Consider the following 26,511-nt stretch of genomic DNA (forward strand, 5'->3'; position numbering starts at 1 on the left):
GTGTTCATTTCCTAATAGGTTTATGCTTTTTGTTTCTCCATATTTTTGCTACCTACACCTGAGCTGAGGCACTTCTCTGAGAGCTCCGAGTGAACTCGGGGTGCGACAACTCTGAGGAACCAACGCCCCCAGTACCCAAGTGTCAGGGCGGAGAGCCTCAGGCCGGGCGGCCGGGGGCGGTCGCCCCTGCAGCCTCGCCCCCGCTGAGCGCACCCGCCAGCACGCCCAACTTTGATTGGTCCGTTCTCCCAGCTCGCCGGTATCACTGTGTCCAATCGGCGCAACGCTTGTTGAGCGGCGGCGGCAACCGGCGTACACAGGGGTTGCGCGTCCTGTGGAGAGAGCGAGAGGTCAGGCCATGAACCTGGGGTAAGCTGGGCCGGGAAGGGTGGTCTTTAGCGAAGACGGGATAAAGCTGGGTTGGCCCTTGGAGCCCTTCGTGGAGCACCTTCCCAGCTTGCGCCCGGCTCCCTGAGGCGGAGGGGGGCGAGGGGCCCGGGACGGCCTTTGCTGCAGCCGCCGTCGCTTTTCCACATCCTAACTCGGGGTAAATCTGCTCGGGACCTCCTTTCCGCCCTCTCATTGACCTCAGGGTGGAGAGGGAGAAGAGGAGATAAGCGGGGAGGGCAGATGGAGAGATAAAGCTTAGCGGCTTCCCGGGAGAAATCCTGGCCCAGGCCCCCGTCCTTAGCGCCTCTGGCTTTGGCGTCTTTGTAGGCTGTGAGCGCCCAGATGAGTTTAACGCTCGTAATGCTAGGAGCCGGGTGTTGAGGAATCGATGCACTGCTAGTGCTTGGCCCCTAATAGACCCTCGTTAAGTAGTAGTTGAATAAAAATGACTGTTGCAGGGTTTTCATCACTGGGAAGTTTAATATTTTAAGAAAAGTCACCAAATTCAGACTGTTGCACATCATTTAGCAAATTAATTTTGTGTCCTAGAATGTGGAAAGAGAAAAATAAGACATCTGCCCCAGAAGAAGTTTACGGTGCAATAATGCTGAACAGACATACTTTTCGGGTTCATTCTTTTGTTTGTTCAGTTTCACCGACGTAAACGTGAACTGTTCTAACCCTGCCCCAGGGAAACCTTTAAAACCCATTTTTTCCAGTGCTTTACCTTGATAAATTTAAGTTGGGGTATTTTTTTTTTTTTTTAAGATTTTATTTATTTATTTGACAGAGAGAGACATAGCGAGAGCAGAACACAAGCGGGGGAGTGGGAGAGGGAGAAGCAGGCCTCCCGCAGAGCAGGGAGCCCGATGCGGGGCTCGATCCCAGGACCCCGGGATCATGACCTGAGCCGAAGGCAGACGCTTAACGACTGAGCCACCCAGGCGCCCAAGTTGGGGTATTTTGATGGCCTCTACTGAGCAACACTGCAAATTTCGTTGTTCCCTAATCAGACCTTTCCCAACCTGTCTCTTCCTTGTCTGGCCCGCTGGATTTAATTTTGTCTCTTGGACATCGCTTATGTCCCTACTGATGTTTAATGACACACACCTTTTCCCCCCTCTCTTAGGAAACAGTGATTAAATGTGGACTGTTTTTGTTTTCAGTGGAGTTTTTATTAGGATCTTATGTTCAAGTTTCCTTGGCAGTGTCTGCTGTTACTTTGTGCTCTTGCATTGGACATGCACAAATAAATTAGAGCAGCCAAAGTCTATTACAGATTTATTGTTGTGATAGTAACAAACTGTCGCTGTGCTCAAAAAGTTAAGGATCCTGGTGGCAATGTAATAGTTCACTTTCAAATTAACGCTGTAGCATGCATAGAATGTGTTAGTCATGAGATAATTATGAGAGACTAGTAAATAGTTAAATATGTTTTGCTCCTTTAACTTAGGTGGGGAGTTTTGGTAACGGCACTTTTTTTTCCAGTCTAGAGTTGTAAGAGTTAAATAATGCTGTGATGATTGGATTTATTGCTTACCAGTAAGAAAATGAAGTTTCATGTTAAAGATAACAAATTCTCTGCATTATTGGAAAGTTTCAGGAATTTTCTCCCTCTAGTGTTTAGTTTTATCTCGGATTGGAAAACTTTTTTTATTAAAAGAATGGCTTACTATTTACAAGATTCCTGTATAAATTCAAAAGAACATATTTACTTTCAAGATTCAAATGAGCGTTTCATTTCTATTTAAAATATTGCTGCTTCTTAAAAATGACAACTTTCTTTTATTTTGCAGAGATGGTTTAAAGCTTGAAACTGAATTGTTGGATGGAAAAACCAAGTTAATATTGTCTCCATATGGTATGCTGTGTTACCAGAAATCTAAAATATTAACTTTTAAATTCCTACATAAAATTTATACGAGTTTAATATACTTTTTGCCTGTAATAGATTAATATTTAAATGATATTTTACAAAAAGCTGTTTTTTGGCCAACTTTCTCAGATTTATTTTTAGCCAGTAAAGTCAGATTACATCACTGCTTACCACTGTCAGTATTTATTCATAAAATTTAATGCTTCAGTATATTTCATGTTTAATATGTTGCCTAATGAATAATTTAGGTAAAATCTTTGTAATTATGTTCTGTACATGTAAAGTGTGTTGTTCTAGAAAATTAAATTTGTAATAAGCCCACAGTTGCTAAAGTCATTTTTAGTATTAGTTTTAAAACTCCGTATATTTGGTAGTCCTCTTTTTCACATTATTTTCTTTTTCTCTGATCTGTTTATAGTTTTATCTTGGAAAATAAACAAATGAAATAGAAATACTTGCACTACACTGTAAAAGTTAGAACACTCAAACAGGGCCTAAAGTTAATGCATTGGGGGTTAATATTTATAGTAAGTATCTTCTTAAAACAATGCTAATTAAAATTTTCCTTTGTGACTGCCTTAGTATGTTTTTGTTTGATAGTTCAGTAATTATTGTTTTCTTTTGTAGAATGTAAATCAAAAAATTCTGTGAAGGTAAGCCAAATGACCTGACCTGTTTTTTGAATGTGAAATGTGGTTTTCTTTACAGTGGTTTGAAAATAATTCCTGTCAATATATTATAAGGGGTATGGGATAATGATGAGAAGTTATTGTTCTCTTGCTTTCAGGCTGGTCCTTTCACAGAAATAGGATCATAATTTTTCAGTTTAAAAAGTCATATAGAACCTCTTGTCTCTAGATCAGTGCTGTCCAATAAATCCTTTTGTGATGACGGTAATGTTCTAAGATCAGTGTTTTCCAAGATGGTAGCCAGTCACTAGTCATGTGTAGTTATTGAGCACTTAAAATGTGGCTAGTGTGACTAAGGAAGTGAATTTTTAATTTTATTTAATTTTTAATGTAAATTTAGTAGTTACTATGCTGGACAGTGCAGTTCCTGAGATCTTTAAAAATATATATTCACACTTTAAAATGAAAATATTTTTTTTTTCATACTCAGATTCCATTTTCCCACACCAAAACGGTGTATTTGATTCACCAAATTCATATATGCATTTTGCTTTCTCCTTTAAGAGATCATACTTGAGCTTAATGATAATTTTCCTTTTAAATTATTTTTATCAGGAACCCAAAATGCCTTTACCACTTTAACAACTTTCTGATATCCTACTTTTCTTGTTCTTTATTTCTTTTTCCATTTTTAGATTACTATCAGCAGAAATTTCAACTCTCCCACAATTTACTGTAGCCCTCTTTTATCTTTGTAACAACTTAAAGTCTTTGTGTATCTTGAATAGAGCTCAGTTTGGATGATGTGGCACCTTTCACCTCTGAGCTCTTGATGACTTTGCTGTTTTTTCCAGGTTTAATCAAGGTGAAGTTGCTTGAGTATCCAGCATAAATGGGTGATGATAATCAGAGTAATTCCACATGCTACTTATAAAAGTTATTTCTTTCTAAATATGGTATATAGCTATATACCTTGTGTGCTTTTTTTAGTCACAATACAAATTGTATATTTTTTCCTGGTCCTGCACTATTTTTAAAAAAAAAAAAATTTTTTTTTAAGATTTTTAAATTTATTTTAGGGGGCGGTGAGGAGGGAGAGGAGACTCTTAGCAGTCTCCACACTGAGTGCGGAGCCCCACATGAGGCTCTAGGCTCAATCTCACGACCCTGAGATCATGACCTGATCCGAAACCAAGAGTCGGATGCTTAACTGACTGTGCCACCCAGGCGCCCCAGGTCCTGCTCTATTAAAATATTACAACTAATTATTTATTTGAATCACATTAACAAATACTGCACCCCTTTTTGAGATCCCTAGATAAAAAGCTGCTTGTCATAGTTGATTTCCATATTCCCCTGGCCTCTGTTCTCTTTCACCTTTTTCCCCTTCTATTGATGTCTTTAATGGATTTGCTTTAATCACCACATTTGTGAAGACATTTCATTGTCTTTTTAACCAATTTAATATGGTGGTCTCCTTTCATGCCTATAACAAAATTACTAGTTTTGTACTTTTGATAGAATCATTACAAGATTCTACTAGCAGTCTAGAAATATTTTATTCTAGGATTCTTTTTTCTGGAATAATGTGTCTCAGCCGATGTTGATCTTAAATTATTTACTGTCTTAGAGCAAATTGTTTGGTTTTATTCCTCTTGTTTTGGGGACTTCAGAATACTGATGATGGTAACTATGTGAGGTGATTGATATGTTAATTCGCTTGATTGTGGTGACTATTTCACAGTGTATGCATATGTCAAATCAAGTTGTACACCTTAAATATATACAATTTTTAATTGTCAATTATACCTTAATAAAGCTGGAAAAAAATACTGGTGCAACTTAAGTCTCCCTTCTATATTGATTTTATTTTAAGGAGCTTCTCTTCCCATATTTATAGGGGTTGCTGAAATCCTCCTCATTTCTTTCTTTGCTCTTTACAGAAGACAAAAAAGCAAAAACAGTGGTGCTTGTCTTTTTTTGCTTAAATCTGTTTTTTAATCTCCCAGATCTCAGTTCTGCAGCTATGTGTTGGATTCTCGTTTCCATAAGTTATTGGTGAATTCTCTTTTCATGGTGCTTTTCTTTTTCTACTGGGAGAAGTTCCTGAGTGACTATAACACCTACCTACAGTTCTGGTTTTCCCCTTCCTCACAGGTTGAATTACTGTCATGCTCATAGTGTGCTCTTTAGACATAACTGAACTCTCATCATCATCAAGTTTAACACATGTGTGGTCAGAGTACTTTCTTAATTTTTTCAAAATCCCTTCTGCATTTTTTTAAATCTGTGGTAAGGAATATGAAGTAAAGATGGTTAGCTATAAGGAGGAGAAATGAGAGAAATATTAATGATTCAGTGTCATGAATAATTTATAATTCCAAACTCTTATGCTTAAAATTGTCTCACAGGTTAGTTGAAAACATTAAAAAAATATTTTTCACAGGAATTTCTACACATGAGAATCAGAGTAGTGACACACTAAAGGGTGTATACAATATTAGTGTTAGTAGCATATTTTATAATTTAAAATGTTATTTTCTCTGATTCTAGCCTTGGGATCCTGGCCCCATATAAATGATAAACTCAGCCAATATTAAACAAATGCATTGGACTTTGTTTATATTATGAAAAATATTGGTAGAATTAAAACTAGTTAAAAGAGCAACTTGCTACTTAAAAATGTTTATGACATGAAGACTCTTCTTTGATCTATTAAAATTTACCTGATCCAGTAAACACTTGGGGAATTATTTGGGCTAGATTGCTTTTTCTTATTAAGTAACCTGAATATAATTGAATATTTATTTGGTAGTTCATGATTTTTTGCTGGCCCCATTCATTGTTTTTTACCTGCCGTTTAGCTACAAAAAATAGGGGCCGCCTGGGTGGCTCAGTCAGTTAAGCATCCCACCCTTGATTTTGGCTCAGGTCATGATCTAAGGGTTGTGAGATCAAGCCCTGCTTTGAGCTCCGAGCTGGGTGTGGAGCCTGGTTGGGATTCTCCCTCTCCTTCTGCCCCTCCTCCCCACCCCCAAAAAAGTAATCAGAATTGAGCTGAATGTATATGGACCTCATGCCAGGGCATTGTCCCCTCTCCCCTTCTTATTAAATATTTTTAGAAGATTTTTTTGGTATATTTTTTTCTTTTGTAAGTGGAATGTAGCAGGATAATTCTACTTAAATTAGAGCTCCAATTAGTAGGTTTCTATTTAACAAGGATTTATTAAAGCTAAAATTTTAGTGGGGTACCGTTCTTGGCTGTATTTCTTCTATGACAGAGGAAAAAAATGAGTAAAACCTAGGCCTTGTTTTCTGGAAGTGATGGTATCAGTCAGGTAAATAACTACAATACAAGTAGACTATAATGTATGCCATGGTAGGATTATAAAAGGCAGAGAACACTGCAAAGAGCAGCTCTTTGTGGCTTGAGGAGACCAGGGAAAGCTTCGTAAAAGGAGGTGACATTTTAATTAGAATTTAAAAGATGAGGCAGTTATTTATAGGTAAGGAGGTATGGGAGTGTATTCTAAGCTCAGAAAATAGTGGGCAAAATACCAAAATAGCATAATTTGCATTTGGGGAATAGGGTGTATCTTGGGGAAGTGTAGTATCTAAAAATAGGAAAATTTAATGTAGAATCTGGCATTTTTGGTTCTCTTGAAATACTGGGTAATCTAGCAAGTAGACTCAGATTCCTGTTTGGCAGTGTAGGCTGGTTCTGAATGGTGGCTGCCTCCTTTAGATAGAAAAATGCTCTTCAGCTCATCCCAGTTCCTACCAAGCCTAATTTACAGTAGGTATTTAAGGTTGACACCTCTCACTTAGAGAATTAGTTACATTAAAATAGCCTCAGGGGCGCCTGGGTCGCACAGTCCATTGAGCGTCCGGCTCTTGATTTTGGCTCGGTTGTGACCTCAGGGTTGTGAGGTCAAGCCCTACATCAGGCTCTGCACTCATTGCGGAGTATGCTTGAGACTCCTTTTCTCCCTCCCCCTCAGTCCCTCCCTTCCCCCTCTAAAATAAATACATCTTTAAAAAACTTTTTAAAAATCGCCACAAGTTGGATGGGTAAAAAGGCATTTTACATTGTGGTATTGGTATTATCAAAAGCCTAAAGCCAGGAACAAATAGGATGTAGATGAGATGAAGAGGATAATAAACAGATCTTGTGGCTGATAGTACAGGTATATTTTGAAAAGTAGGGTGAAATAGGATTGGTATTGGTCAAAGTATGGTTATATATTTTGTAAGTTACTGAAAGACAAGGAGAGTTGGGATATAAGGTGGGTGAAAGTCATGTGGTATCTACCTCACTCTTTGACAGCAAGTATCTTATTAATCTTTACCGCTAGCACTTTTCCATATTGGTGAGCACATAAAAAGCAGTTAATTTTGATTGAACAACCATTGAATTAGTTTAATTGGGTTCGCTGAAATGTACAGTGGATTAAATAGGGGAAAGATATGAGATAGGCAGGCAGTAATCTAGTAGTGTGGTAATGAAAACCTAAATTTAGGCTTATCGTCATGTAAATGGTGAGAAAAAGATTTGGAAGGAAGAAATGACCAATACTTGCGCATAAGCTAAAGAAGACCGTGAAGGAGGATAAAGTTAAAGATGACTCCATGCTTACTGGTCTGAGAGATTAGAACAACAGTGCCACAGAAATGGGATATTTTGGAAGGGGGAACAAATATGGGAGAGAGATAATTCAGTTTTTAAAATAGTATAGTTGAGGATAATAAAAAATTTACTGAACACCTACTCTGTTCCACTCACTATTCTGTACTGGACAAAGTATACAAACATTTCTGCCCTAGGGAGTTTACATTGGAAAAGGGGTTGAACGGGCATACATTTAGCAAAATAAATATAGGATGTTACAACATGAAAAGTGCTATAGAGAAAAATAAAGGAGAGAAAGGGAAGAGGCACAGTTACTTCAGGGGCACAGCAGTCTTTGGAAAAGGGAATGCTAGGTAGGTGGGAGTATGAGGGTAGAACAGGAAACCTGCTACAACCTCCCCCTACCCAAAAAAAGGAACAGAAAACCTACAATTTTAAATAGGGTGGTCAGAGAAAACCTTACTGAGTTAGTGATGTTGGAGCAAAGATTTGAAGGAGGTGAGTGCATCATGTAGAATCTGAAGGAAGAATGTCCCAGTTAGAGGGATAGACTAGTGCTAAGGCCTAAAACTGGAGGTTTAGGAATAGCCAAGAAGCCCATGTGACTGGAGGCTAAGATAGAAAATGAGATCAGAGAGATCAGATAAGGGGATAAAGTGTGAAGAGTGCACAGATCATTAGGTCTTTTTTGGTCATATTATGAAGTTCAGTTTTTCCTCCTAAGTAAGATAGGAAACCATTAGAAGCTTTTGAAGAAAGTGACATGATCTGACTTAACCTATTAAGGTACTCACTGTGGCTGCTATGTTGAGAACAGACTGGGGAGCAAGGGCAGAAGGAAGAAAATCTGAAGGCTTTTCAGTAATTCAGGCAAGAGCTAATGTCTTGGAGTAGAGGGATGGTAAGAGAGTTGTTCAGGAGTGGTCAGATTTAGAATATATTTTGAAGATGGAGCAAAACAAGGTTTGATGACAAGTGTGGCATATGGGACAATAGTCGATAATTCCAAAATTTTTGTCATGGGTAACTGAGATGGGAAAAACTGGAGGAAGTTATTTAGGGGCATGTGGGATATCAAGAGTTTGGTTTTGGGCATGCTGTTTTAAATGGCTATTAATAACCCAGTGGAAGTGTTTGGATAGGCCAATGGAACCTCAAGTTAGGGGAGGAGAGGTCCATCCTGGAGGCAAGTTTGGGAGTCATCAGCATATGGATAATACTTAGAACCACAAGGGTAGATGAAATTAGCAAGTGAATGAGCTAAGTTAGAGCTAAGAGATCCTGGGACTAAGCAACTTTAAGAGGTCTGGGGGAAAGGGAGCCAGTGAAGACTGAAAAGGAACAGCAAGAACCAGAATTGTGAAGTCCTCAGGAAATAGAGAAAGTGATTCAAAATGGGAGGTCACATGCTGCTAATAAGTCTGGTAAGATGATCTAAGGATCAGTCACTGAATTTGCCTCGTAAAAAGTTATTAAAATGACCCTGATGAGCAGTTTTGGTGGAGTGTGGGTGAGAGCTTGGCTGGAATGGGATTGTGGGAGATGAGAAAGTGGGATCATGTATTTTTAAAGACGGTAAAGATGTGATCTAGCAGGAAAGAAACAGTTGATTCAGGAGAAAGCAAAGAATTGCTAGGAAGAGATCCCTGAGAAAGAAAGGGTTATGGGGATATCTGCAAATAACAGGAGTGTAAGCAGTTTGTATGAGTACTGATGCTTGTACAGATTTAGTGGTAGAAACTTGGAAGTTTTTTTCTGAATGCTTCTCTGTAAGATTTTCAGTACAATAGTGATCAAGATCTTCAGCTGACAATAAGTATGAAAGAGAAAGTGTTAGTTTTGGGAAAGAGGAGAAAGTTGAAATTGTTAAAAGAGTGAGAGAGTAAATGAATTTGCAAAATGTCTAACTGCTGAGTAGCATGAAGGGCCCATTTGTTGTTTTGGGTTATGTATTTAAGGTGAAACTAGATATTGTGGCTTTGTATTTTTCTTCCTGAGTGCAGGCACGGAGTAGGTGAAGAGTTAGATTTTACCAGTCTGGGGATTTGCAAAGTGTGTATGTCAGAGCAGAGCAGTTGAGAATAGAAGATGGTGGTGGTTTTTGGTTAATCATGGAATTTAAGATTGGTAAAGGAGGACAAGAGGAAGGTGGTAGGATAAATAGATTATAGATCCCGGCTGAGTTAAAGAATTATCAGAATTGGGATATGCAAGGAAGTGAGCTGGGGAAAATTGGGTGTTGGTCATTGTGCCATACTTGAAACAGATTATGGAGGGATTGTAGTTAGGAGTAGTTACAAGGTTAGTATAAGCTATCACTATGAGAATGAGTAGCTGAGGTAGCATGGAGGATAAGAATATAGGAACAGAGTTCAAGGAAATGAGAGGCCAGGGAGTTGGAAGAATGATCTATGTGGATATGAAAGCACTAATAATTAAGATAGGATTATGTGGGGTGCCTGGGTGGCTCAATTGGTTAAGCGACTGCCTTCGGCTCAGGTCATGATCTCAGGGTCCTGGGATTGAGCCCTGCATTGGGCTCCCTGCTCTGCGGGAAGACTGCTTCTCCCTCTCCCACTGCCCCTGCTTGTGTTCCATCTCTCGCTGTCTCTCTCTCTGTCAAATAAAAAAAAAAAAAAGATAGGAGTTATTAAAAGGATGTTGACCCACAATTTAAGTTACTCAAGAAATAACTAATCTATATTACTAACTCACAGGTCTGTAGATACCTATAAAGAAAAGAGGTGGTCTGAGTGATACAATCATGACATGAGATTCAAAGCTGGAGTAGAATGGAGATGTCCTATAACAACTAAAATAAAAGTTCTGTATTGATTATGTTGAAATAAAATAATTTCCAGTTGTTGAAGCTTTCAAGTGAAGATTTGCAAAGGTTATATGTTAGTGTCTCATGGATATAGTGTCTTAACAGCAAAATGGAAAAAAATTTAGAGGCCTGACATCACAAATTATATAAAGATAATTGTGATTTTTCATGGGCTGTTATAAAGAATAAATTTTTGGTGTTTTAACAGATGGGAAATAAGACCAAGATTGCAAAATGTCCTTTAAGAACAAAACAAACTGGATACATTCTAAAATCAACACAAAATACTGGTATCAGGAGTGGAAAACTTTTGCAAAAGAAGAGAATGGGTTCAGAAACTTCACTGGCAAAAGGTGAAAAAAATAGTATGACTTTTTCACCCACTAAGGATTTATGCAAGCAGTATGTAGATAAAGACTGTCTTTATGTCCAGAAAGAGATTTCACCTGCAACCCCCAATATACAGAAGACTAGAAACACCATAAATACATCTGTAGTAGCTAAACAGAAGCTTTGCAAAAAACACATCACAGCTGAAAATATGAAGAGCAGTTTGGTGTGTCTAACACAAGACCAACTACAACAGATTTTGATGACTGTGAACCAAGGAAATAAATCCATTTCCCTGATTGAAAATGGAAAGGAGGAAACAAGTAAGGTTTTTCTGAAGTTTTAATTTTTAATATTAATTTTACCAGTATGTGTTTTAGAATTTTTCATTCTACATAACTGTGCCTCTGAAATTCTAATTTACCATGTAACAGTCTTTTAAAATATTCTTTTAGAGAACATTCTTGTGCAAAATTACTTTCAATAAAAGCTATAATATGCCATATTTTAAGGTTAATGCTCAGAATATTACAGTCATGGTACCATAGCCTTAAGAAACCCAGTTCTGTGGACTCTAAAGATCTTAGTACAAAAAGATGTTGTACTTATTCCAAAATGTAGAAAGCTTTACTTACATTAAAAATTATTATATAAAATGTTGTAAAAAATCACTGTAGTATTTCTAGTGAAATTGAAGGAACCTTTGAATGTTTGACTTGAGTTGCTGAAAAGGATTATTTTCCTGGCCCCTCCATTGTACTTTTCCTGACCCTTAATCCATGCTAAGGATTGGCAGCACTATCTTTTTAACCAATATAAAATACAGACTTGGGGCGCGCCTGGGTGGCTCAGTTGTCAAGCATCTGCCTTCGGCTCAAGTCATGATCCCAGGGTCCTGGGATCGAGCCCCGCGTTGGGTTCCCTGCTCTGTGGGGGGTCAGCTTCTCTCTCTCCCACTCCTCCTGCTTGTATTCCCTCTCTCGTGCTCTCTCTCTGTCAAATAAAATCTTTAAAAAAATAAATACAGACTTGGAAGGAGTAGAAGAATGTTACAGGTCTTCTGTTTCATTAGGGCATTGTATTTTGTTTTTAAAGATTTTATTTATTTATTTGACAGAGACAGAGATAGCGAGAGCAGGAACACAAGCAGGGGGAGTGGGAGAGAGAGAAACAGGCTTCCTGCCGGGCAGGGAGCCTGATGTGGGACTCGATCCCAGGACCCTGGGATCATGACCTGAGCCGAAGGCAGACGCTTAACGACTGAGCCACTCAGGCGCCCTGTATTTTGTTTTTAAAAGCCTTCTGATTTCTTTAGCTTTGAGCTAAGGAATTAATGAGTAGAAATGTCATTAAAATTTTGTTAGGCTATAACGAAATAAATAAAAATAACATTAACAGTCACCAGGAAGAGGCCCCACAACTGATTTGGGGACCAGGTAGCTTCTATACATTCCCAAAGTCTTCAAGTTGGAGTAATTTGTCTTGGTCTAGATTATTCTTTGTAAAATGAGGGAGCTGGGTCTTTAAAGCTAGAATTGTAGCCTAGAGAACAAAAAATAAAAACTTACTACGTATAATGAGAGAGAATATCAATATCAACAAAGTTGAAGGCAGAATTTGTCTGATCATATAATGACCTGCATATTAAATACACTTTCTCCTCATTGGGAAAACTAGCACATTAAGAAGACTTAGGACAATTTCTGAGCCAAGCATAGGAGCCTGTGTAAAACATTTGGAATAGATACAACGGAGCGTAGAGACAGTGGTCCATTATAAGTTTTCATTGATTTTCCAGCTAAATGAGAAAAATAAGGACAAGGTAATGAGTTTTTCATAAACCTATTTGCATTCTTTAAGTTGTGATTGGTGTTTTATATTATTTGTAAAAATACTGTTAGCAAGAGTAAATGGAAGTTTTTTTGTTGTTGCTTGTTTGTTTTCATATTAGACACAAGAGGTTACATAGCAATGGCCGTATCTCTGGACCATTTAACCTCTGGGCTCAGTTTCCTTTTTTGACAAAAGGGAATCATAATACCCACTGAAGGACTGTTGTGAGAGGTGAATACTTTGGTAATGTGTAAGGCAGTGTTTTAAAGTGTGTAGCAGTATGCCAAAATAAGGTATTGTAATACATGCAATTTTAGTGTTCATTTTAAAACACGCATTTTTACCTCCTAGGTCAGGGCAGTCTACGTTTAAACAGTATTTCCAGTCAGCCAGAGGATGAGAACGTTATGGGAGTATTCCAAGAAACTGAGGCTCTTTCATCTGTCCTGGATGAAAATAAATCTGTTTTAAATAAAAATCAAGAGACATCTAAGCAGTATGAGCAGAAAATTGCCATGTATGTAACTCATATCTATTATTGTGGAGTCATCTTGTGAAAATGGTTTTGCTTTTCCTTGACTTTTCATGTGAAATATTTACTCTGAAGACTGAGAGCTATTTGAGTTTATTACTTAATATTTATGGAGTAGCTTGTATAGAAACATACAAGATTTCTGTTATTTTTTGTGTTGTTTTAGAGAGAATGTATGGAAACCAGCTGACATATTCAGTACTCTGGGGGAAAGAGAACGTGACAGAAGTTTGTTGGAAGCAAAAAAAGCCCAGTGGAAGAAAGAGCTTGGTAGGTAATTATTACACCTTTTATTATAGTTTTGTTGCCTTAAGGAATATATATTGAGGTTGAACTATATCTTTCAGTATGATACCATAAAAAATCTTGTTTTATAACATTTGCCATCTAGACTAGTTTGCTGCAATATGTAGAAAGCTTTGTGGTTTTATATTCCTTTAGGTTGTGTCTTTTTGTCTGGTAGTCTCTTAGTGTGTACAGGAGACCAGAGGTGAGCAATAAGCATTAATGTCATCAGTATCATTCTGGAGGTCAAAGATTCCTAAACTTTTCTCATTTCCTGAGACTCCATTTTCATATTTTTCCATTATAGAAATCCTATGGATTTAAAGATGGTTTTATTTAAAAATAGACTTCATTCTTTAAAATAAAACATTCTGATCAAGAATCATTAATATGGTATCAGTAAGTATATTCCATACTAAAACAAACTTACTGCTTTTTATCAGCCTATAGACCTTATAATAAAAATTTATCATTTCTGTTAAGGTCTTAAAATATTGATAGTAACTAAGAAACTCTTCTTCTTGGACTAGACTTAATGGTCTAGGTGTCAGAATTTGGAAAATATGTGAAGTAGCAGTTGTACTTAAGAATAGCTGTACTAGGGGCGCCTGGGTGGCTCAGTCGTTAAGCGTCTGCCTTCGGCTCAGGTCATGATCCCCTGGTCCTGGGATCGAGCCCCACATCAGGCTCCCTGCTCGGCGGGAAGCCTGCTTCTCCCTCTCCCACTCCCCCCTGCTTGTGTTCCCTCTCTCGCTGTCAATCTCTCTGTCAAATAAATAAATAAAATCTTAAAAAAAAAAAAAATAGCTGTACTAAAAGCATAAAGATGGGCTTCACCCTCCACTCAACTAGGAAATCCTCTGAGGTAGTCATAATGCTGCTGAAACAGGTGATAGAAAAAAAGAGATAAGCAGAAGAAATTGGGAATGAATTGATGTTGGAAGTAAAGGTAACAAAAGTTTGAAGAAATTAAATGTATGGTAGCAATATCTGAAGGTTTGGAGATTTGATGTGTGTGTATCATACTTTCAGTTTTAAATATTTTCTTTCAATTCAAATTTTCCTTATCAAACTGTAATACCAAACTTCTGAAGTTGGTTGGAACTACTTAGAAATGACTGAAGTGTTTTATGCTGTATTATCTAAAAAGTTTGCTTTCTTTTATTTGATCCTGTTAAAACAAAAGCACATCTCTCTTTGTTGAAGTCATGCTTTCATTAATATTCTTGAAATTTAAGTTTATACATCTCTAAATTTTTAAGAACTGTTGATGATTTGGGGCCTAGTTTTTATATCAGTTTGTTAGACACAAGATTTTGTTTTTTTACTCTTCAGCAGTTATGAATAATAGTGGCTGACATTTATTACATATTTATTTTGTGCTAGGCCTTGTACTGAAATAGACACTATTCTTATTTTACAGAAGAAGAAACTGAGTTTTAGGAAGGTGAACAGCAGTTTGCCCACAGTTACATAGATAGGAAGTGGTTGAACTTGTATTTGATTCTAGGGTTCTCTGAATCCAGAGGTTTATCTTTTCAGTCTCTTATTATAACTGAATGAACATTACAGGACAGTAGAACCTCATAATAATTTGCATAATATAAAATATGTTGTTCTGAAAAATTTGATTTTTATTGCTAATTATAATAAACATTTTATATCCATTTGTGCCATACTTGTTTGGTTCTGATTAAATGTTTTATTCCTTATCTCTTAAAATTCTTCTCTGTCTTGTGAGTTAATCTCCCTAAAAAACAATTTTGATTAGATCTACGTTGGAGTCTGCGCTCTTTAAGGTCATGATTTGTTTACATGATTTTTTTTTTACAGTTTTTGTACATTTTTTTAAAAAGGACATTATTTACAGATGAACAGGTTGCTTTAAAGAAGAAAGAAAAAGAAGCTTCTGAAAAACGGAACGATCCGTGGAAAAAATTCGAAAGTGATAAAATAGTATGGGAAAAATTTCAAATTCTTGACCAATCTAAGGTAAGAGTATCAAAATGAAGCATTTATGGAATATAAGACATCTTTTTTTTTTTTTTTTTAAAGATTTTATTTATTTATTCAAGACACAGAGATACAGAGAGAGAGAGAGCATGAGCAGGGGGAGAGGCAGAGGGAGAGGGAGAAGCAGGCTCCCTGCTGAGCCAGGAGCCAGACGTGGGGCTCGATCCCAGGACCCTGGGATCATGACCTGAGCCGAAGGCAGATGCCCAGCCATCTGAGCCACCCAGGCGCCCCTGGAATATAAGACATCTTAATTTTACTTTTTAAAATGCTAAGACGTGTTCATATCATAAAGCTTTTTAAAAATTATTTTTCATATGTTACTGTAAAACAATGTTATTTTGAATTTAATTATGACCTCATCTGGTCTCTATTTGGCATTCTGTAAATTATCTTACTATGTACGTGAGTGTAGAGGCCTGAGGCACCTCGTTTAGGCTCTTGTAAAAGAGCTCTGCAATTTTTTAGATGACCACGAAACTCTACCACTGACATTGTGGTATCTGCCACAAGGTTATATCGAACATAAGTGATTACTTATCAAGCATAAGTACACACCAGGTGTCCCTTAGGTAGTGTTTTAGTGACCTTTAAATTTTGCCTGTGTTTAATATTATACAGAGAAAAAGTACCCGTGTTTTCTCTTTGATTTTAGACTTATGCTAGCTCTTCCAGCATTCTCTCACAGTCTCCCATTCAGATAACAATGGTCCAGGCTGATGGGCACCCACTACCTAGAGCTAGTCAGATTTTAGAGGTAAGTCATAAGTGTCATTACTTTGAATATATAAGCCCTTTAGTACTTGATCTTTATATTACCTATTTTCCTTGAAAGAGTGGACTTAACTACCAGTTAATTTTTACTGAGTGAACTATGCTCAAATTTAAAAAAGTTATGAACTGTTTCTTTTTTATATATATAGTAATTATTTCTTCCTAGTGAACATTTACATTTTAACAAATGTACTGTGAAAATAATGTAGTAACCTAAAGGGATGATTCTGATGGGAGACATTTTCAGCACTGATAGATTTCTTATAGAAATCTCTAGGTTAGATTGTTTGCATGGCTTTCATGGCTGTTTGTTCTGCTCTATATAGGGCTGACTTGCCTATGTGAAAGAGTTTTATAGTTGTTAATAATTTTACATTAACAAAAGGAATGAAATCTGAATTGTACTTTTCCACATTCCTGAAAGCACTTTGACTATTGAAAGGCAATAAATTAGCCTTGATAGAAGACATTTTGCAAACATCCATAGTTATGGATGATAATTTTTTTAAGTGGGGGAGGGGCAGAAGGAGAGGGAGAGAGATGCAGGGCTTGATCTCACCACCCTGAGATCATGACCCAAGCCAAAATTAAGAGTCGGACACTTAACTGACTGAGCCATCCAGGCACCCCTGGATGATAATTTTAAGTGTAAAGTTTAAAAATCGATGCATGCAGATACTACTAAAAACTACAACTAAAACTATTCATGAAGTTGGTAAGAATCAGTTGTTAGCTTATTTACATTTCAATATTAGGATTGAAGAATATTTAATACTAAAAATTTTAAAGTATTTCCAGTTAGCAAAAAAAATTTAGGTTGAAATGTTAGTATATCATTTATATTGCTTAATTTGCGCCATCTGTGAGTAATTCATACTATGATTGTTAATGCAAATAAATAGCCATTTGAGGTGACTTTTAGGTGTTTTTACATTTTGTATATATTTTTAAATGCTAGCATACATCTTTTTTTATAATCCAAAAAAACCAATAAAATTATATTTTGCAGTAGAGATGGGAGTTGGGGATGGGAGAAGGACTAGAAAGTAAAACACACACTATAAGGCTGGACAACCAATGGTTAAAGAGTATGATTATCTACTCATTCTCATAGTATTTAAATGCAGTTTTTATGCATTTATGTATGCATGTGGTAAGATACTGGAGAGATGCTGTTGAGGGGAAATGAATTTAACCGTATAACTAAAAAACCCCCCTTCTTAAATGTCTAAAAACAGTTGGTTTCAGAAATCCAAGCCATAGCCAGAACTATTTATATTATTTGAATATCAAGTTAACCTTTTCATGTAATTAAGAGGAGCAGAAATTTAGTTGGAGGCAGAGTCACCAAGGCCAATTTTGTTAAAACACAAGTTAATGCATATAAAGTGCTTAGAACAGTGACTGACAAATAGCAACTGTTCAATGAAGGTTTACTCTATTTGTAACTTACAAAGCAGATCCATCTGGGGCTATGAGACTGTTTAGGGTCAGTCATCTCACCAGCTTCCGTTCCTCTCTTTTCTTGATTCTCAATCTTACCCTTCCTCCCCCAGTGGAATGGCCCTGTATTCTCATCCCTGTATTGTTCAGCCCATACATTCTTTTTTACTATGTAATTTTCAACTACTTTTGTGTTTAAGTTTCTTATTGCTACCACCATACCATAGTTCTGCATTTGGCCAATAAAAAATTCTATTTTTATTCCTTTCTAACCTTTTTTTTTTAATTGTGGCAAAATACACAAAACATAGAATTTACCATTTTAATAATTTTTAAATGTGCAGTATAGAGGGATTAAGTACATTCACATTGTCAGGCAGCCATCACCACTATCCACCTCCAGAATTTTTTCATCTTTGCAAACAAACTGTATCCATTAAACACTCCCCATTTTTCCCTCCCCCTAACTGCTGGCAACCATTCTAATTTGTCCATGAATTTGACTATTATAGATACCTTTAAGTAGAATCATGTAATATTTGCCCTTTTGTGTCTGACAAAGTTCACTTACAATGTTTTCAGGGTTCATCCATGTTGTAGCATGTATCAGAATCTCATTCCTTTTTAAAGCTAAATAGTATTTCATTAAATATATAACAACTACATTTTGTTTATCCATCCAAATGTTGATGGACATTTGAGTTGTTACCCCTTTTTGGCTATTGTGGAATAATGCTGCTATGAACATTGGTGTACAAATAATCTCTTTGAGGCTTTGTTCTCAGTACTTTGGGTATATACCCATAAGTGGAATTGTTGGATCCTATGGTATTTTATATTTAAATTTTTTGTTAAATTTTTACCACTTTTCTTTTCTTTTTAAGAAGAGAGTGGGGGCGCCTTGGTGGCTCAGTCGGTTAAGCAGCTGCCTTCGGCTCAGGTCTTGATCCCAAGGTCCTGGGATCGAACCCAAGGTGCTCAGTGGGAAGCCTGCTTCTCCTCCTCCCACTCCTCCTGCTTGTGTTCCCTCTCTCGCTGTGTCTCTTGCTGTCAAATAAATAAAATCTTTAAAAAAAAATAAAAAAAGAGAGTGTTTTTGAGAGAGACAGACACCCAAGCCGGTGGGGTATGTGGGGCAGTGTGGAGAGTGGAGGAGCAGAGGGAGAGGGAGAGAGAATCTTAAGCAGGCTCCACACCCATTGTAGAGCCCCATGCAGGGCTTGATCTCGTGACCCTGAGATCATGACCTTAGCTGAAATCAGGAGTTGGATGCTTAACTGACTGAGCCATGCAGGCACCCCAGATGTTTACCAATTTTCATATGGTAATTTTATGTTTAACTACTATACTGTTTTCCATAGTTGCTACACTATTGTACATTTCCATGAGCAGTGCACACGGGTTCTGATTTCTCCACATTCTCACCAACTTTTTTTTTTAAATAATAGCTGACTTCTAATAGGTGTAAAGTAGTAGCTCTTTGTAGTGTTGATTTACATTTCCTTTAATGATTTGTAATGTTGAACATTTTTTCATGGCTTATTGGCTATCTCTATCTTTGGAGAAATATCTAAGTTTTTTTGCCCATTTTTGAATTGGGTTGGTTTTTTTTTTTATTGTTGAGTTGTAGGCATTCTTTATAAATTCTGCATACCTGATCAGATATATTGTTTGCAAATACTCTGTACCATCTTCATGTTACCTTTTCACTTGCTTGATTGAGCCCTTTGATGCACAAAAGTTTTTAATTTCGATGAAGTCCATTTTATGTTTTTTTTCCTTTGTTGCCTGTGCTTTTGGTGTCCTAAGAAATCATTGCCAAATCTGATAGGGAGCTTTTCTCCTATGTTTTCTTCTAAGAGTTTTATAGTTTCAGCTCTTAGTTGAGATCTTTGATCCATTTGGAGTTAATTTTTCTATGTAATATAAGATATGGGTCCAGTTTTATTCTTTTCCACATTTTGCATTGATATCCAGTTTTCTCAGCACCATTTGTTTGAAAAGATTGTTCTTTCCTAATTGAATAGTCTTGGCACACTTGTCAAAAATCATTTGACTGTGTATGTGAGTGTTTAATTCTGGGCCCTCCATTCTGGTCCCTTGTTCTGTATGTCTCTTTATGTCATTGTCTCACTGTTTTAATTCTCATACCTTTGTAGTAGGTTTTAAAAGCATGCATTCTCCAGTTTCGTTCTTTTTCAAGATTGTTGTAGCCATTCGGGGTTTCTTGAGATACCATGGGAATCTTAGGGTGGATTTTTTTATTTCTATAAAATACATCAAGTTTTTCATAGGGGTTGCGTTGAATCTGTAGATCGCTCTAGGTAATCTTGACAGTACTAAGTCTTTTGATTCATGAACACAGAATATCCATTTATTTGTGACTTCTTTAATTTCCTTTAGCAGTGTTTTGTAGTTTTCAATGTACACATCTTTTGCCTACTTATTACTAGGTATTTTATTCTTTTAGGCGCCTTTTTTTTTTTAAGATTTTATTTATTTATTTAACAGAGAGTGAGAGAGGGAACACACAAGCAGGGCTAGTGTGAGAGGGAGAAGCAGGCTGCCTGCTGTGCAGGGAGCCCGATGTGAGGCTCAATCCCAGGACCCTGGGATCATGACCTGAGCCAAAGGCAGACGCTTAACGGCTGAGCCACCGAGGCACCCCTTTTTTGGTGCTATTATACGTGCAATTATTTTCTTAATTTCCTTTTCCCAGATTGTTCATCGTTAGCATATAGAAATGTGACTGGTTTTTTTGTGTTTGTTTTGTATCTGCAACTTTGCCGAATTTGTTTATTCTAACATTTTATTTTTTGTGTGGAATCTTGAGGGTGATGATTATTGAGTGGCACATGAATTTGTTGTGGATCCTTCTGATACTATATTGTTTTCTTAATGAGTAGATACTTAAAATACTGGTCTGCATTAATAAGACATTCATATGTATGCATAATCATAACTGGATAATGTATCATTTCTTCTTTTGACTTTGACTTAAAAATATTATGTAATATTTCTGGCATGCAAGAAGATATAAAGGATAATACAAAACACATTTCTACCCATGTCCTGTCCCAGGAACAGCCCATTATAACATAGTTTAGAGTTTACGAATTTTTATGGATTTCTATCAGTAATGAGACAAGATTTTTTTTTTCCTTAAGATTTTATTTACTCATTTGAGAGAGAGAGCACGAGCAGGGGGTATGGCAGAGGGAGAGGGAGCAGCAGGCTCTCCACTGAGCAGGGAACCTGATGCGGGGCTCGATCCCAGGACTGTGGGATCATGACCTGAGCCGAAGGCAGACGCTTAACCAACTGAGCCACCCAGGCATCCAGGACAAGAGTTTTTAAAAATATAGGTTACAACCCGGTAGAATGAAAATGGAATACATAGAACCTTTATATTCCTTCTGTTATCAGTTTACTTTAGAATCCTGGGAATAATGTTTGTGGATTATGAGGCTCTTCCCACAGCAGAACTGGGATGTGACTAAGTTGTAATCTAGTCCCAATTCATTGATGGCCTTATTTCAGAACAAAGAAGTACTATAGCCTGACCAAAATGAGCCAGTACTGGCCAGAGCCTTTGCCCCTCTACACAGGCAGTCTTGGAATCAAGGGAACTCTATCTCAGTTCTCCAAAATTGAACTCCCTAGAAAGAGACCTCCCTTATTCAAAACTAGGTGGGTCTCTTTGCCTTGCCGAGAAACATTTAATAATTAACCAGAATAAGGAAATGGAATTGTTTAAAGGCTTGTTAGGCTCCAAGAAGTATACTAGGCACTTCACAGACTTGTGCATCCAGTTTTAGAATAAGAGGCCAAATTTACTAACACTTAAACAGGTGTGCAGGAGAGCACTAAGAGTAACTTGCACATCCTGACTACCCATAACAGTAGACCTAGATAGATCTTTGCTCAAGGAGGGATAAATAGGGGGGAAAAATGGAGACTATGAAAATATTCACACTAGGGGCTAGGCTCAGCTTCTCCCTCTCCCACTCCCCCTGCCTGTGTTCCCTCTCTCGCTGTGTCTCTCTCTGTCAAATAAATAAATAAAATCTAAAAAGAAAAAGAAAAAAAATATTCACGCTAGAACGGGGGATATTCCTGCTAAGTACTCAGGAAAATCTCAAATAAGAAATATGCCTTATTTTTGTGAAATAGGACATTTTTAAAGAAAACATTGACTTAGTTTTTATTTATTCTTCTCTTATTCCACAAAGGACTCGAAGTGATTCAAGACATCCTTATACAAGAATAGGCCCAAGATGAGAGTAGTAGAAAACTAAGAATACAGTAGAAGGAAAGAAAAAAGAAGTAAATCACAGGAAGAAGAAATCAGTGTGAGGACACTCCATGAATATAGATGGAATTTTGTTTTTAAAGATTTTATTTATTTGAGAGAGAACACAGGTGGGCTGAGGGGCAGAGGAAGAGGGAGGGGGACAAGCAGACTACCCCCAGAGCACAGAACCTGACTCGGTGCTCAATTCCAGGACCATAAGATCTTGACCAGAGCCGAAGTCAGACACTTAACTGACTGAGCCACCCAGGTGCCCCAAATATAGATAGAATTTTAAAAAGAAATGAAAAGTCTGACAGAAGATTACAAATAGCTTATAAAGATACAACCTTGAATGATAGGTTTTTTTGAAGAAGAAAACAGCAAATAGATAAGTATTAATAACAGGTATCAGAGAAAAAACTTCCTAGGAGACCAGAAAAAAAAATTAAGCTAAATAAATAAAAGAGGCTGATTTGAAGATACATCCTGATAACTGTTAAAATTTCAAGAACAAGTATAGACTTCTTCAAGCATTTAAAATAAGACAGGGAATAAAAATCAAGTTAACCTTAGATTTCTCCTCTGTAGATAATAGAACACTGGGGCAAAGAATTTAATGCCTAAACAACACGTTCACGTGTAAAAGGAGCATAAAGTTATGTTCAGACCTACAAGAATTTATAAAATATTCCTCCCAAGGATCTTTCCCTGATTTTTTTTTTTTTAAAGAAGGTTTTAAAGATTATTTCTGGTTCAGAAAAGTGAATCAGAATTAAAATACAATAAGGAATTTGTGGTTTAAAAAAAGGGGGAATATATAGCTGACACAGAGTCTCTAAGACTTTGTTAAATAAGACAAATTGCAAAACAATACATATAATGTAACCATTTCTATGTTTAAAGGAAAACTGGAAGACCTATCAACAAATATGAATACATAAAAGAAAGCAGATTGTTGGCATTGTTTAAGTCTGGTGAAGAGTAATGGAAGCAAAGGGGAACTTTCCGCTTTTGTTTTTTATGCTTTTGTTTGTTTTGTGCTTTATGCTTTTGTGTTGATGTGTTGCACGATCTCTCTATAAAGACAGAGTTAATTATGATTCTGAAACCCAGATAAAGGTTAAAGAGTGTAGAAAGCAGGGATAACCACTAGCTTAATTATAAATAGAATATCTACTAATGTAATCTGTACAACAGAAAACAAAAAGGTCAAAAATCTTTTATTTAAAAGCAGAGGTAGGAGAACCCCACAGACCTGCTGCTTAAAAGAGATACACTTGAAATAAAATTACATATTATTAAAAATAGATTATATAAGCCAATCAAAATTAAGAAAAAAAAAGGCAAAATTGCTAGTAATTTTAGAAACATTACTTTGGGAGAGAAAGCTGTTAACTTATTTATTTTAATGTAGGCTCCATGCCCAGAGTGGAGCCCAGCACGGGACTTGAACTCAGGACCCGGGATTAAGACCTGAGCTGAAATCAAGAGTTGGATGCTTAGCCGACTGAGTCACCCAGGCACCTCCATAATAAATTATTTTTTATAAAAAGTAGAGTCAATAACCAAGAATAATATTTTTGTGATTCATGAGCCAAAAATAAATAGGAGAAATTGAGGCACATTTTTACTAGGGTATTTCAGAGTATTTGGACAATAATAGTATCAGTAATTCTATTTTCTACAAATACACCTATCAAATTTTCAATGTCAATAGAGCATTTACAAAATTTGCTATAATGTTACAAGAAAAACATAACCAAAAATTAAAGTCAAGCAGAAAATATTGACAAATAAGCTTTTACAAACTTAAAAATACTAAGATCCCATGATCTCAAGATACTGAACCTTGGTTGTAAACTGCTAGTACCTCCCATTAAGGTCAGTTTCTAAGATACTGGAAAAATGAGGGAAGGATACTTTCTTGGTTTGTTGGATTGGTAGGTAGCCTGTGGTAGAAGTTAACCCAGTATCTCTGTGGGAGACAAAAATAGGAAATGAATTGTTGGAATCCTGTTCTTGTTAACATGCTTACACCCCATCCCCTAATGTCATTGTCTTAAAAAGTGCCTCACCCTACATTTACCGTAAGTCAGATCTCTGTTCTAGCTGTCCTCTAGAATAAAATTCTGGACCAGGCCTTGCTTAAATCTTACTTCTTTGCAGGAACTTGGAAAATCAGGTGGAGACTACTCTGTCCCTTCCTGTTCATACTCACTTGTCTGGTGAATTACAATTACAGTCTAAGGAGTGTTCCCAAAAAAGAAGCTCTGAAAGTAAGGGAAAGTGTTACAAATGAGAACATGGAACAGAGACAACCATGCAGAAAATTTAGGTGTGAAACATACAATAAAGTGTAAAATACAATAGATGAGAAATAGTGGGAATGATAGAGCTAGGGAGTGAATAAATAATTGGAAAGCCATATTGAGAAAATATCTTGAAAAAGGAAAGGACAAATAGGGAAAAAAATTTTAAGGCAGTATGAGAATGAAAATAGAAATGCTGACATTCCCTCCAAACAAGAGGGAAATTTGGAGAAGAGAGGAAATATTTGAAAAAGTAGTTGAGATCGGTTTGTTAACTGACCTCAGATTTAAAGGGCTAGAGAGCACCCCAGAAAGAGAATAAGGAAAAACCTCACTACACATACTAACCTGAAATTTAAGAATATGGAAGAACAAGAAATTCTAAAGGCTGCAGAAAGAAAGAACAAGCAGTATATAAAAAGAACAAGGAAGAGCTTCACTTTTTTTCGGCAGCAACACTGGGTACAAGATAATTATGCAGTCACATTTTCAAAGTTGATGGAAAAGAACTTAAACCTTAGAATTTAATATCTAGCGAAACCATATTTGAAATAAGTGTAGATAATAAAATATCTCAGACATTAAAGTCCTCTGAAGATTTTTATTAAAAGGTGACATTGAAAACAGTTTTGAATGAAGTGCTTAACCAAAAAGGTAAAAATTAATTACAAAATTAAGCTGCAAGAGATTTGTGATTATTTACCTTGGTAGAGTTGATTGTTGTCTTTATAAAAAATATATTGTAGCCATTGAGGTTTATCTGAGGCATGATTATTGCTAATTGAAAAAATATATCCTTAATAACTGAAAGGTCTTGTTAATACCAACCTTGATGTGTTGGCAGAGGAAGGCAAGATCAAAGGATATGAGAGCATATTAAAGTTCTTATTAGAAGATGATATCTTCGATGTAAAAAATTTAAAGAGAGCCTTAAAAATAAAGTGGGATAAACTGAAATGTAAGATTAAGATAGAAATAGGACCAAATACATCAATAAATATAATAAATCTAAGTGAACCAAAACTCCAAAATTGAGTTTTGAAAACCAAAATTTGAGAACCAAAATTAAGAAAATTACTGATTAGAATAAAGAAATCTAGATACTTTCTAGAATACAAGACACACTTAAAGCATAGGAATACAGCAAGGTTGAAAACAATAGGATTTAAAAAAAAAGAAATGCTAACCAAAATAAAATTGTTACTGCTACACTAATAAAATAAGACAAATCATTATTAGGGATTGTGAGGGTTGTAAATATGGATAGAAGATTTAGCATATCAAGAAGGTATAGCAATTTTTAACATGCGTGAACCTGGTAAAATATATGAAGCAAAAGTTGGTAGATTCAAATAAATAAAGACTTCAATATCTGAATTGAGAAATTGTTAAAACTGCAGAGAAAATTTTTTTTAAAGATTTATCTATTTATTTTAGAAAGTGAGAAAGAGCATGAGTGGGAGGGGCAGAGGGAGAGGGAGAGAATCTCCAGCAGAATCTGGGCTGAGCATTTAGCCCAATTCAGGGCTCGATCTCACAACCCTGAGATCACAATCAAAGCCAAAACCAAGAGTCAGATGCTTAACTGACTGTGCCACCCAGGCACCCTAAAATGGCAGAGAAACTTAAAAATTATTTAAGCAGAGATTTCAGTGTAGAAATCAGCAAGAACAACAAGTTGGTCCTAGTTAACGTATCAGGTTCTTTGTTCAACAATTGGGAAATACTTTTCTCAGGCACACATGGATATTTACAAAAAGTGATTTGTGTTAGGACATAAAGGTTCAGATAAAATTTAAATAGCTATTGTAAGATCTCTAACTACAAGTAACTTAGAAGTTACTAACAAAAAGTTTAACTACTACATACATATTTGGAAGTTAAAAATAACACTGAGTAACTTGAGTAAAAAAAAACTATAATGGAAATCACAAATACTTGGAACAAAATGATAATGCTTACACACCAGAAACACATCAAAAATTCAAGAGAGTGTATTAGAAAAGAAAATCTTTTAAACAGTACGCTAGGTGTCCATCTTAAGTTAGAAAAAGGAACAATGGAATAAATTAGAAGAAATCATGAAAATAGGGGCAGCAGTCATTAACATACAAAGACGAAAGTTGCCTGTTTTGAAATAAAAAATACATCTCTAAAAAAGACTGGTCAAGAAGATAAAATTACGAGAGAAAATGGCATAATTGCAAGTAGAGAGTAAATCATTAGTGAATATCTTATGCCAACAATTCTGAAAACTTAGGTGAAATGGAGAAATTACTGTAAAAATCATAACTTAAAGTAACGGACTTAGGGGCACTTGGCTGGCTCAGTTGGTAGGTAGAGCAT

At 36.4% G+C, this 26,511-nt stretch overlaps 1 protein-coding gene across 9 annotated transcripts in view; it reads left to right on the top strand.

Moving 5' to 3' along the window:
* Positions 1–290: 290 nt before the first annotated feature.
* The window catches only part of CCDC66 (coiled-coil domain containing 66), a 78,603-nt gene continuing 52,382 nt past the window's right edge, over positions 291–26,511 (top strand). For 5 of the 9 annotated variants that reach the window (XR_004300379.1, XM_032411529.1, XM_032411530.1 and 2 more), the window contains exons 1-8: positions 291–369; positions 2,187–2,251; positions 2,894–2,919; positions 10,561–11,005; positions 12,867–13,032; positions 13,214–13,317; positions 15,203–15,324; positions 16,001–16,102. Coding sequence is in view for 8 of the 9 variants with exons in the window: in XM_032411529.1 (XP_032267420.1) it covers positions 359–369; positions 2,187–2,251; positions 2,894–2,919; positions 10,561–11,005; positions 12,867–13,032; positions 13,214–13,317; positions 15,203–15,324; positions 16,001–16,102 (1,041 nt within the window). In the remaining variant the exon portion in view is untranslated. Of the gene's footprint in view, positions 370–2,186; positions 2,252–2,893; positions 2,920–10,560; positions 11,006–12,866; positions 13,033–13,213; positions 13,318–15,165; positions 15,325–16,000; positions 16,103–26,511 lie in introns of those variants that run through there. The other 4 variants (XM_032411535.1, XM_032411534.1, XM_032411532.1 and 1 more) reach the window with 4 other exon arrangements.

Source organism: Phoca vitulina, unplaced genomic scaffold (genome assembly GCF_004348235.1).
Source record: "Phoca vitulina isolate PV1807 unplaced genomic scaffold, GSC_HSeal_1.0 scaffold13, whole genome shotgun sequence".
Lineage (NCBI taxonomy): Eukaryota > Metazoa > Chordata > Mammalia > Carnivora > Phocidae > Phoca > Phoca vitulina.